The following is a 13,528-nucleotide window of genomic DNA, read 5'->3' as shown; positions in this document are numbered from 1 at the left end:
TATTCAGTTTTAGTTACCTACATAATCATATGCCGGTTGTGAAACCTATGTAATCTTTCGGTACCGTACTCTCAGAAGAAGGGTTTGCTCCGTTCAGTTAACACTGTGATCGATATAAAGATTCAGCGAAGTCTATAAACTAAGTGTTTTCCACTACATCAACATTACACTATTTTTTATGAAAATATTTTCACTAAAGAATGCTTAATTATCAAACTTTTCAGCTACAAAATTAAACAAATACAATAATTAATTCATTAGACAAAATTATTCAAATTTGTGATACGCATATATTTTTACTTTGATGTTTTTTAAACTGCTAATTTAAAACATTACCAATCGATATGTATAACATGAATGGAAAGGTTTACGTGCTTGCGTGCTACCAATATTACACAACTTATAGTTTGAACAACTTTAATAAACCTTCTTTAACAAAAATACATAGACTAGAATTTATCATTTAACATCATGTTGTCAGAATTTAAAACATCTTTAAATATAATCTTTATAAAAAAAATTTAAAAAAGGATTTTTTTTTATCAACATACTAGATAAATATTTAAAATTTCGATGTAAATAAACATAAATATCTAACGTATACAAAAGTATATAAAAATTGCAAAGCTATATATAATGAACGTAAGTTCAAAGACTATAACAATTGTAAACTAGACAGAAATTGTGCATGACCGCTGTATGTAATTACTTTGAACCATGCCGATATAAACATCTTAATGCCCCTGAATGCGGAAATGATTTTAGAAGTTTTTGAGATGAAATGTAAAAAATATGTTAACCTGAGCAAACAAACAAGTAAAAACGCCAAAAAAACTTATTGCAATTTTGCTACTTTTTTAGCTGATGTTCAGGCAAGCAAATCGAGATTTAATTTTAAAGTATCAATTGTCTTGAATTCTGAAGCTGTAAAAAAATCTCTAGAAATCATATCCGATGTAGTACTTTTTTTATTTTCATATGTGTTGAATAAATCATAGATCGTTTTGAAGTTATGTGTGATATTGAAAAAAAACAGTTTTAATGAAAAAATGTCCATATAAAAATAAAATAAAATAGAAGATTTCATTACGGCTTGAAGTTTTCGATTTTTAGATAGTTCATGTTCATCACCTTTTTGAGTGACCACACCGGAAGTAATGATGACAATATATGACTGACGTCCAACCAAAATAACTTTACAATAGAACATTCAAAACGTGTCCATAACTCCATATATATTCACGAGAGACAATGTAAATGTAGAACAGGTTCACTGATAATATTCCTGCATTTTCAATATAAGATGATTAATAGCTCGCTTTTTAGCGAAGTTATTGATTCACCATCGTTTATACGTCCTCATTTTTACACGTCCTTACTATTACATATCAACACTCACACTTCTAATTAACTGCTGTTCGCAATCATAAATAAAATCATCATACAATTCCTATTTTTCGTCTGCCTGATACAGCACATATGATGATGACAATGCTGAAAAATATCGCCACACCCTGAAAAGAAGTAATCTCTGTGTAGATATGAGACACATGTTAATATGCCTTTTGAAAATGCCATATACAGACAGCACATATTTAATAATAACACTAAGATAATTAGCACGATATAAATTACTAGAAACTTATCAATTTGCAATGCCTTTTGATTTAATAAAGAAAGTGACGAAAAGAGAACAATTTTTGTTCTCGTGTTCTGAAAAGTCATCATATTTACACACATACGACAAAAAAATCTGAAATTGAATTACATAATATCAATTAAAAAGTGACACAGTACTAGTAGAAACTGTTAAAATTGTGACAGAAAGATAGACACAAACTAGTATCATTTCCGTAATTAACGACAAAAAAGACAACTCTCAAATGCCGATTATACATGTATTTGTCTTTATCCAATTAACAAATTTATAAGGTTTCATCGATTTATCCAACTTTAATCGATTTACGAAATGGGATGACACAAATTACAAAAGGGTTGAAAATATTACGAAAGCGGACAAATAACGATAAGGTGTGACACCAATAACGCATTTGATGGAGTCAAGTCAACAAGTAAAAACATTCGTCATCTGTTGCAACAGTTATATAATTTTAGATATCAAAAATTGGACTCGTTGGTAATTTTTTAAAAAGGTTAGTGGGGAGGGTGTAGAGTACAATAGAAAATGTGCATGACTCAGTTTACTTACCTCTATGATACATAATATTGTTACGATAGATATGGCAGCTGATGCTAGTCGTGTAAATATTTCATCAAATATATCAAAACAGCCCTGAAACACAACTATTTGAATCATAATCTGTAACAATTATGAAAAGCAACAACAAAATAAAAGCTTAATGAAGTTTAGTAAATTTAAGTAATGGTTTATGGAATGTTGGTAGATTCACAAATAAATTGACACCTCTATCTATATATATGCATTTGAAAGTGTACATTACAAAAATGATTGACATTACAACATATTCAAAAGTATGTCTAGAACTTAGACCTAGAACTGACTGTAAGTGAACTTTATTCTGTAAATTCAATATATAAGTCTTTGCCTTACTTTTCGTCCAATCAGAAGACGTGAATTTGAAAATTTTTGACAGTCTATTCCGCATGAACTTTTTTCTGTAGCGTTTATTTAGCACAACAACGCGCTCGCATACGAAAAGAAGGTCAACGACTGTAAGTTAATAATACTCTTATATGGAAAAGTAAACGTCTTAAACAGCTACAGTCGCTCATACATCGCTTCTTTTGAGCTGTTTAAATCGTTGTTTTTCTTCTTATAAGCGAATATTATATGAACTTCTGGTAAGTTAAAGATTTTTTTTGGTGTAGTTTTGCTAACTAACTTGAGAAGTTGTTATTTCTGATACAGACAAATGAGACAAGCCAAGTGAACAGAACTTACGGTTGTATGATAAGCATTCAGGTTGGCTGTACAGTCTGTGTTGTTGTAATTGAGGTAGTTATTAACTGTGACGTCATGACAACATGATGCCGGTATTGTGTCATTTCCGTGATCACCTGATGTCCACCATTTTGTTGGCAGCGTCCGGAAATCGTTGTTCGTCATTGTTACAGGATCAACACCGCAGCAGCCAAACTGCATTATAAATACTTAACAGAATTGTTATGGCCTACACCAATCGATAAATAAAATGTGCATTCGTTTTATCAAAAAAAAAATAATCTAGGTGAATATTTGAAAAAAGATGGTCCTTCGGATGCATCAAAACTAGCAAAATTACATGACAATTGAAGACTCGGTATGATTGAGTCTGTACATAAGGGACAATGAAAAAGTGCAACATCCTTTACGTCATCTAGCACCGGCGGGCCTGACCAGAGTACTCAATTTTCAACATTTAAAAGTAATGAAATCAGTACGGGGCAACTTTTACGCCTGCCAAATGGCGCTTGACACCTGCTGTTGTAATGCGCTCTTGCTTTAAGCAGTATTTTGTATGTTTTAGGAAAACATGTATTTTAAACGTAAGATATTCGTTAAAAGTAAGATGTGTCAAAAAGTGGCTCTGTACTGATTGGGAAAGCTAATCACTTTCGTTTCAAGCAAGTTAGAGTCAAAATACCATAGAATATTGCATCATAAAGTACTTACAAATATGAAAATAAAATCCCAGCCAAGAGAATAGATATCGGCTACTGCTGATCCCTTGTATTTCTTTAACAATTTGTTAAACCAGCCTCTTAACGTTGTATTTAACTGAAACGTTCAAAGTATAACTTAATAATTAATACATCATTTTGTATTTACAAATGAATATGTTTCTGAAATTCTGATAGATTATAACGTTTCTTGCATCAGTTGGTCTGAAACCGTTATAACTCTTATGTTAAGAACTCTTATTATAAGCTCATTCAATCTTAAATCTTTTTCAACAAATTTATTATCTTTATCATCTAAAGTATCAACACTTGAGTTGTGATTCTTTAGCAGTAGCCATCACTGCAACTTTCAGCACTTTAATCGTAGCAAAGAATGTCGTATTAACCGGTTAAAACTTAAATCTTTAGCGATTTCTTTGCTTTGAAATGTTGAAGGCAATGCTTCAATTTCTAAATTTAATATTTTATGTATGTCTAAATATGGAATAGGATATTGTTTATTTACATTGTCTAGAAGGTCAATCCAGAGTGACAAGATATACAGCTCTAGAATTATACATGCTATCACAATCACTATATACTGAAAATAAACAGAAACAAATACGTTTAGATCTTCAAAATATAATGAGCACATTGTCATGTATTTAGCCATATATTTATATATTATTCATTCAAATAGAATGTCCATTATTTACTGGCATTCATAGAGCATGTGTAGTATATAGTGTTAAGTGAAAGAAATAGTTTTGTGTATAGATTTCAAGGTTTAAAGAAAGAATAACTCCGGAATTAAGAATATTTAGGATTTTCCTAGTTAATGTGTAAGTACAAACAAACTTTTGCTGTTAAGCTTCGAAAATAACATATTGTGACGGGTTGTGCACTGAGAAGCTGTGACAATTTACAATGACAAGTTGAGAAAAACCCACAGTTGCCGAGTTCCTGATAACATTATATTTGATAAAGCCAAAGTATCATATATAACAGACTGAACTTACTAAAATGAGTAATAATCTCGAGGTACAGAACGCTCCAAATCCGCCAATCATTGACGTCACGATCGCAAACACGCCGCACATTATCACGGCCACTATGATTGCATTAATAAGTTCTTTTAGAGTAAATGTGCCTAGCTGTACAAGGTTAAACAAGGCCATGATGTCGTCGTGCTTGTCAATTTCTTTATCCAACCGAACTGCAACAACGATAGCACCTACACCTAGCAACTAAAAAATATACATTATAATATAACGTATAAAATATTTTTAGATTAAATGTCTATAATATTAGAAAGAAGCACAATCAAATGTATCTACGTAAAAAGTAACTGATATGTAAGACTTCAGATATTCGAATACATATAGTTAATGCTGCTGGAAGATTTGAAGCTTATTTCGTAAGGCAAATTCCAAAACAGCATCACTATAATAAGTCATCTGGTGACATTCTAGCTCTCCTGGAGATTGAATAGATAAGTTTCACTTCCGAATATTTTCTTTTTGGCATAAGCTCACGTCCGTATTTTTTTTTCTGGCATAAACGGGGACTCAGTAAGTGAGACCATCAACATTCCGGAAGCTAGCCAATAAATTCCTCACATTAAAGAATAAAAAGTCCCTAGCAGGACTGGGACCAACAGCGTTTAAGTTGCCAATTGGTTTGCGTCAGGGACTGAAACCACTCGGTCAAGTGTAACAAAAATAATAAAAGTCACACAAATTTCACTAAAGTTATAATTGACTTACCAGGAAGACAATGTTGATTAGACATAATACGATTATTCCTATGTTTGCAATAAATGTTAAAAGGGTATTATCCGGACCAGACTCGATCCGCCTTCTTAAACAGGCCATCAGTACAATCTGGTACGCCCTCACAACTTATCTGCCGATGTGTCCCAGCCAACCATCTAAATACTTCTGAAATTTATAAAATTATATAATTAAATAGGAGCTAACCCGTTATTGCACTAAGATGACAATTTATTTTTCACGCGATGCAATTATGGATGCAAATATTTAAGATACAGAAGTGAAGCAAGCCAATTTCTATATCCCTGTTAATGTAATATTTTTTTTCTCTACTTTTTTCTCTTTCTGATATATTTTTACACATCATAACACAGATGAAATATACGGATTAGCTGCATCACTAAATAAGATTTTTATCAAATACAGCATTAACAACAAATCCTGGTAGCGTTCAACGGATGTCAAGTACTTTGAGAAAGAGCAACCTCTTACTGTTAACAAGGCCGAATGAGAAATAAATGTATAAAGCAATGTAACATTTTACGCATAATTACGGCCACAACATGTATGGAAAAACATATTTGTTCAAATATTTACTGACGTAACATTGTTATAAAAGATGATTGTAACACATAAAGAGCATCATCTACTGATATACCCACTGCATCCATCTTTCATCAAAACCTTCATAAACTTTATTTAGAGGTATCCGTCCATTTACTTTTAAATAGTATTTTTGCGCATAATCGACAATTTTTTTTTGCGTTTTGTAATTACAATAACTATAGCAAAACAATTAGAAAGAATTAGACCGTGTCTGATATATAACAGCGTGTAAATATATTAAGCTATTTTGCATTAAATTTCGTACTCGTTGAAATGTTAGGTAAGTGCGATATCTACTATATTGAACGTCTAATTCCATCTTATCTTATGTAATAATTTATGATACTATATCCTATTAAGTTATTTAATGTTACGCAATATTTGATAACAATGAAATATTAGGTATGAAAGAAACCATACTATAATTATAATCTATAAGACCAGGTTTGTTGAAGGCGAAATCCATATGGTATTGATATCTATCACATTTTTTTAAAATCCCGTTTTTATATGGAGCCTTAAAATCGTTAAATACTCTTCTACGATGAGACGCCAATAGACTATTCACGACAACAAAAAATAAACGTAAAAAGATGCCCATTTGTGCCTGAAAAATATACGGAGGGGCACCTAAGGTCTGGCTAGAAAGTCGTCATTTGATCATAACAGTGTCGATCATATTTATCGGCCTTTCATTATGCATTATCATTTACCATAAGGAAGCTTATAGATAAAATAATTAAATATGATACCGGGTATAGTACTGTCGTATCTACAATATAGTACAGCACTTGTATACCAATGGACTTTTAAAGTATTCATGTATTGAGAATGGTATGTTTTTTAAGGAGCACTACGAGTATGTGTACACTGTAATTCAAAATGCTAGTTATATGTCTAAATCATCTGATTTACATATACATGTATATGAAAATTGCATGTTGAAACCTGTTTAACAATTCTATGCTTTTAAACCGTGTTAGATTACGTATAAAGAAGGTGTTCTTACCTCGTTATTTATTAAAACATGTTAACTCCAAAGTATTAACACCAAACATCACGTTTATATATACACTAATGTAGTATTTATAAGCAAAATCTTGGGTGCACACTAAAAGATCAATATTGACAATAGTGTTTATATATTGAAGCTATAGAATATTGGTAAAGGTCACCAGATATATAAATCCGTTAATATTTGTTATTAAACTTTACATTACACTCCATTGTGTTATACGGTCCAGTGTGATTAAGGTTACTTGTCAGTAAAAGTATTTTAGCAATGAACAAATGAAAAATGGGTCATGCGATTCAGTGACTTAATCCTCAGACACAATTTCTAAATGTTAGATATTTTTCTAAAACATATATTAACTTCTAATCGTTAGACATCAACTTAGCGCGAAGTTCAATCTAAAGTCAAGATATAATTTGTGAGCTCGAAATGCAAGCGTAAAATCGGTTTTTATATCGAGTTTTGAATTATTTACGAAATGAATGTTATTCGTTATAAAGAACGTATTATTTCATAGTTCCAATAACTACTTAATGATTTTTGTGGTACACATATCAACAATTTGAATTGGTGAAAGACATTCAAACATTTAAACGTAGATCTTTAAAATCTATAGACTAGTTGTTTAATGCAATTGAAATTCCATATGAGGATTAGAAGCTACGTTGTTGGATGTTGTAGGCCTCCGTCAGCTCCTCGTCCACATGAAATGACTGCAATTTGGAATGCAAAGAGAAGTTAATTCAAACATGTACAAATTGTGTCGGAAGATTGTTTTACACAACTTGAGGCATAATTTTTTACACGCAAAGATTATCTTTTAAATTCAGAATGTAATTTACCATTGCATTCTACCAGCTACCTAGTTACAAATAGGAAATCACCATTATTCGTTTACCACATATGAAAATAACAAATAACTTCATAAAGCATCTTTTATTTGATATTCAGAATTAACTAAATCGGACAAAGAATTGTGACCAAGTTTGACGACTTTTCCTTCCTATAATCAATAAAAAAATGATATTATCGATAAAAAAGTATTTCGTTTTTCAGTTAGAATGCATAAATAATGACAAAAGTAGATGATAACACAACAATGTCGCCATGCAGATGTAGGCAATCGCCTTTATTTGATATAAAATATAACAAATGATAATGATAAATTAAACAAAGATTTTAATGCCGTAATGTTTCGAATATTTTTATTTGATATATTCTTGCAAATACAATGTATAGAGTGAAATGGGATAAAAAATGAAAATGCCGAAAAAAGAAACCCTATACGCTTCCAGATTTATGTCTGTAAAAACTAGTGAAGGGATGATACAATGTATTTATAAAACACATTTATCACTACCTATAATTTACAAAATATAGAATGAAATAATCAGATATAATGAAAATCAATTAGAAAGCTACCATATTTATAAGTGTATCTGAAATACATGTAATTTACAATACGTTTATATAATATGTATTTGAATACAAAAAAGTTTTATTTTATTTAATGTCTTTAAAACTTCAACTTATCCTCTAGCGTCTTTCTATGCATATAGGATTCGGTTTAAGATGGCACATTTAATCATATATTACACTAGAAGTATCGAAAATATTTTCAACAATCAAAGTATGTAAATATATTTGCAAAATCGATCAATAGTATTAATGTTGTTGATCATTTAGTTGCATAGAGATTCAAGCGGTAAATCGTAAAAATCGTGAAAGCTATTAAAATATTTATGACTTAATTCTAATTTGAACTAAAAATATAAAAATTTATAGTATCAAATTAAAATCGCATGGAACCTTTAGTTGAGTATAGATTTATTCAAGTTATTCATTCTCAAATGTCTTGTTTTTAATCGTGCAACAAAATCCAGCTCTTCCATTTTTATATATTTACATTCAGTGTAAGGAAAGGTAAAAGCTTTGTTCCATTTTGATTCCGAAATTTTCAAAATTTCTTTCCGATGAGCCGGCCCTTTATCACAGAACTTTTTCGCCATTTGTAATACACTTTTAAAATATTCAACCTCTTCTTTAAGTTCTTGTCCACCGGCCTTAATCTTATCGTCAAGGATACTTGAAAATGTGTTGTAAATTATATAATCTAAAAAGTTCGTGGATTTAAATTTTGCAAGATCTTTCTTTGAAATGTGAGTCTTTTTATGAGAATGACTGTTAGTGGGTAAATACATTATATCTGAGATATCCCAGTTCATAGTTCTCTTGAGAAGAACCAGAGACTCGTCAAATTTCTCCATTACAAGAACAAGTTTAAAGTTCCTTTGCAAACGTTCCATTCTACGCTTTATTTCGGCCTTGTTGCTACGTTTTATTGATCGCGGGAAACCGAAATCTAAACCCATTGAGTTCCTTGTTTTTGATAGATTGTCCTTTTCATACTTGCCAGACTGCCGTATCAAATTTAAGATGAACCTGTCTTTTGGTATTCTCTTTAAATACGGCGTACTCCAGACTTCCCTGTAGTAAAACGCAGCGCTTATCATCCTGTCCAAAGGTTCCCGAACTATTGCTATATTAACAGAATCGGAAGGGGTGAACTTTTTGAAAAAATGATTTTTAAAGCTCGCAATATGGTTTGATAAGATGTCATAGTGGGCTCCTTTCTTAACTGGGATCACATCCCTGGCGTATTTTAGGTAATGGCCATGCTTTGGTAAAACAAATGTGAGGCCGTTTTTCAGACCGAATCGAAAAAAGATATTTTGCATTGTAGTTGAACCAGCTTTATGCACTTTTAAAAACGCAAAATGTTTCAATTTTGGACCTATATTTTTGTTTTCATTGCGAACGTTCTGGGCTAAAGCCTCTCTTTTTAAACTGTCTTGGGCATAACTGTGAAAGTTTTTATGTTGTAATTCAGACACACTGTCTTTATTCAATGATTTCATTTTATTTAATGAGATAGTTCCTTCTTTCTGTGGTCCGGATTTACTTTGCATTGTATGCTCGTTCCCATGTTCTGAATTAATCAACCCTTTGGTTTTTGTATCATTGGACGTTGAAGAATAGGACAACCTATTGAAGCCTGTACCGAAATCCATGTCTCTTTTGGCAGCTTTTTTGAACTCTTCATGAAATCTTCGCATTTCATAGTCGTCAATAACATCGCCTGTCGTCGTCGTGCTTTGTGTCGTTGGTTTCACAGGAGCGCCAGCAGAGTTATGATTTTCTTTACAGTCTATGCTCCCACTCAGTTTACCCCCAGCTGTGATGTTGCATATGTAACTAAGCTCAGGTGTTAGATTTAAACGATTTCTATTCATTGATAACTTGTAAAATTGCCTGGAAGGTAAAGCTCTGGACATAGTTATAGCCAAGACGAGCAGACTGGCAGCGACAACGAAACTGAAACATAAAATACATAAAATGAAAAAGATGAGCTAGTTTTAAAAGGTATTTGACGATACGAAATTTATATGGACATAAGAGCGTAGTTCTTCTTTTTATACGGAGTAAATTCTAAAAATGCGTACATACGGTGCGCAAACCAATAAAATATTTTATCAGACACTCTCTTCCTTATAGTCGGGTGTATATTTCATAAATAAAACACTAAAATCAAAGTTTGAAAATGATGTTCTTGTCATGAAACTATTGAGTATATGGTTATTTCTAATGAAATGAAAATATCATGCCTGTTTCTCAATTAGTCGGAAATCTGGTTTTTATCTCCATATATAAAACCTTTATATACATGTTTGTGACCTCTATACATCAATTACACTTTTATTATCGTTCTTACTGTATTATCATTAACATGCATATATTATTACTACACCCTATTCCACACCTGACCACACAACCCCACCCAAGCCCCAAAAATCTTACTTGTTTATATGATTATACGAGTATCTCACTTACATTTGTATATCTCTCATCAAGTTTTATCAACACGACTTGTTTGATATTTTAAATGTTGGTATAAAATGAATATCACATAAGAATGAAGAATCAAATCAAATTTATCCCTTACTCACCTTACAAACACATTATAAATATCGTTTGTCGACAGAAAAGTCCAGATCCTTTTCTCTGCCATGTTTGATTGGAAATTATTTACTGAAATAATTGTGTGCAAATTTCAACATTGCCCGGAGGTACAAATTGTATTATCAAATAGATCTAGCGTACTTTTAATTAAAAACGTAAGGTTTTTTTTTAAATCGATATATTTGTTGTGCTGACGTTTTTATTGAAAAGATAGATGTGTCGGCATGTCTAGGTTATATAACTAAGGAGTTGCGTATAATAATCAAATCATCATTGACGCAGTGAAAAAAATAAAAATGTGAAACAACAAATTACACTCCCGTTTAATTGACCATTATTCTTAAATGATTTTCTATGTTATAACATTTTTATTTTTTTCACTGCGTAATACTATAGTATGTTTAGGAAAATCTAGAGAAAGCGCTTGATCAATATTCCATTGCTTATTATTGTCCAAGTTATAATTTATTGATAAATCGTGATTAGGGAGTTTATTTGTGAGACTTAATTTATTTGTTATGTCATTTAATTGTGGTATATGATGCCTTAAAGTAGAAAGATAATATTTTTTTTTCTTTCCTGTCAAAATTCACAGGAGGATCTATTTAAACATGATACATTGCCAAAAGAGCCTACTAACAACCATATAATTAGAAACTTTTCTATACTTAAAATCATTTTTTTTTAATTCGGTATCAAATATGAACAACTATGAAAATAAAGCATTTAGTAGTTTCTGCTTCTGAGAATATTATATGAATACGAACACATGGTGTATTTATGAACACATCTGCGGACCGTCTCATCATTTCTTGTTTAAATTATGTTTAAACCGGTACTAACTCAAACTGAGTATGAAACATTTGAGCCGCGTCACGACAAAACCAACATAATGGGTTGCGAAGAGCATGGATCCAGACCAGCCTGCGCATCAGCGCAGTCTGATCAGGATCCATGCTTTTCGCTTACAAACCCTATTACAAGTAGAGAAACCGATAGCGAACAGCATGGATTCTGATCAGACTGCGCGAATGCGCAGGGTGGTCTGGATCCATGCTGGCTGCAAACCCATTATGTTGGTTTTGTCGTGACACGTCTCATTTCACTTTTGCTGTTAAGGGTGTTTTATAGGAATTCCAGTGTTCACTATTTCTGTATATTAGTTATACAGCAGATTGACGGTGACTATTAGTGTACAAATCTTGCGTAAAATCAGTCAATGTTTCGTGTCAATTAAAAGTTTTTTTCATGCACCTCTTCAGTGTAAATGAGAAAACAAAATACACATTGATAAAATGTAACCATGATACATGTAGTAGCGAAATTTAAAAAAAAAATGACGTCATTTTTCCGATAACATTCTCGAGGAATATTCGTATTACAACGCTCCGAGGATCTCATGATAACGCCCTCGAGGAATAATTAGTTATGGACGTCGAAGTTTATATTCGTTATAGCATTTACAAGATGATCTTTGATGATAATAAGCATGTATATTCCGAGGTTACATTCCAGAGTAACAGTCTTGGAGTTCGGCCCCGTTATATAATTACCTCATTATAAAATGATCTCGTTATGATAATCTGGTTTTAGAATTCCTTTATTAACGGTTATTTGCTTTCTAAAATACGAAGCGGTGGCCTAGTGGTTAAGGTGTCTGCCTCTCAATCCGCGGATCATGAATTCGAGCCCTAATCGGGTCACGACCATATTTCTTTATATGACACTAGTACTGGTTGGTTCCATGACGCGGACTCGGAAGTGATTTATATATGAAAGAACTTGTTTAAATAAAATTTTGAGCCGTGTCACGACTAAACCAACATAATTGGTTTGCGACCAGCAGTCTGATTAGGATCCATGCTGTTCGCTTACAAACCCTATTACAAGTAGACAAACTGATAGCGAACAGCATAGATCCTGATCAGACTGCGCGGATCCGCAGGCTGGTCTGGATCAATGCTGGTCGCAAACCCATTATGTTGGTTTTGTCATGGCGCGGCTCAAATATGTTAAGACCAAAATACAAATAAAAACATTGTGGCGTATTAGAATATATAATTCGTATCTTGCCGTAGGGCTGGAAATATAATTGATGTTTACGGTATTGTATAACATTACAAGATATAAAACACGAAAACACAAAAATGTTAGGTTAAAATATATTTTAATATATTGTAGTACATAACCTCTATACAGCAAACAAACTTGTACTTAGTGTTGTTTCACTGACGTAAAATGTTATAAATTAAAAACCGGGTAAATCCCGTTAGTATGTTAAGATACATATAATATATTGATGACACATAAAAAAACCAACCTATTGATAAAAATAATAATAATAATAATAATAATAATAATATTATTATTATTATTATTATTAATATAATAGTAAAACCTTTATTTAAAGAGGCAAGATAGTCAGGCAAGCCCAGTCAGGGTCTATTGACAAGAGTCCGCTTTTTATTTTCATCAGACTTTATTTCTGTTTTAT

The 13,528-nt window shown here is 31.8% G+C and overlaps 2 protein-coding genes and 1 long non-coding RNA gene across 3 annotated transcripts; all 3 read right to left on the bottom strand.

Annotated features, from left to right (window-relative positions):
- Positions 1 to 843: 843 nt before the first annotated feature.
- LOC132726313 (uncharacterized) lies at positions 844 to 4,216 on the bottom strand. Its single transcript, XM_060711621.1, has 5 exons — positions 4,148 to 4,216; positions 3,635 to 3,739; positions 2,924 to 3,118; positions 2,210 to 2,293; positions 844 to 1,514 (listed from the first exon to the last, which is right to left on the bottom strand). The coding sequence occupies exons 3-5, from the start codon at positions 3,086 to 3,088 to the stop codon at positions 1,440 to 1,442; spliced, it is 324 nt and encodes a 107-aa protein (XP_060567604.1). The 5' UTR covers positions 3,089 to 3,118; positions 3,635 to 3,739; positions 4,148 to 4,216; the 3' UTR covers positions 844 to 1,439.
- Positions 4,217 to 4,646: 430 nt separating this feature from the next.
- Positions 4,647 to 7,184, bottom strand: LOC132726314 (uncharacterized). Its single transcript, XR_009625177.1, has 3 exons — positions 7,009 to 7,184; positions 5,388 to 5,561; positions 4,647 to 4,868 (listed from the first exon to the last, which is right to left on the bottom strand). It is a non-coding gene; the product is annotated as an uncharacterized LOC132726314 (long non-coding RNA).
- Positions 7,185 to 8,130: 946 nt separating this feature from the next.
- On the bottom strand, positions 8,131 to 11,135 carry LOC132726309 (galactose-3-O-sulfotransferase 2-like). Its single transcript, XM_060711617.1, has 2 exons — positions 11,022 to 11,135; positions 8,131 to 10,389 (listed from the first exon to the last, which is right to left on the bottom strand). The coding sequence occupies exons 1-2, from the start codon at positions 11,081 to 11,083 to the stop codon at positions 8,826 to 8,828; spliced, it is 1,626 nt and encodes a 541-aa protein (XP_060567600.1). The 5' UTR covers positions 11,084 to 11,135; the 3' UTR covers positions 8,131 to 8,825.
- Positions 11,136 to 13,528: the final 2,393 nt, after the last annotated feature.

This window comes from Ruditapes philippinarum, unplaced genomic scaffold (assembly GCF_026571515.1).
Source record: "Ruditapes philippinarum isolate M1 unplaced genomic scaffold, ASM2657151v2 ctg986_1_1_1_1, whole genome shotgun sequence".
Classification (NCBI taxonomy): Eukaryota; Metazoa; Mollusca; class Bivalvia; order Venerida; family Veneridae; genus Ruditapes; species Ruditapes philippinarum.
This window is presented reverse-complemented; position numbering and strand designations above follow the sequence as displayed.

Coding starts and splice junctions, on each gene's coding strand:
- LOC132726309 (XM_060711617.1), bottom strand. CDS start 11,083: ATGGCAGAGAAAAGGATCTGGACTTTTCTGTCGACAAACGATATTTAT. Junction 10,390..11,021: donor ATTTATAATGTGTTTGTAAG/GTGAGTAAGGGA, acceptor TTTATGTTTCAG/TTTCGTTGTCGCTGCCAGTC.
- LOC132726313 (XM_060711621.1), bottom strand. CDS start 3,088: ATGACGAACAACGATTTCCGGACGCTGCCAACAAAATGGTGGACATCA. Junction 2,294..2,923: donor TGAATGCTTATCATACAACC/GTAAGTTCTGTT, acceptor GTTGTGTTTCAG/GGCTGTTTTGATATATTTGA. Junction 1,515..2,209: donor CAATATTATGTATCATAGAG/GTAAGTAAACTG, acceptor ACTTCTTTTCAG/GGTGTGGCGATATTTTTCAG.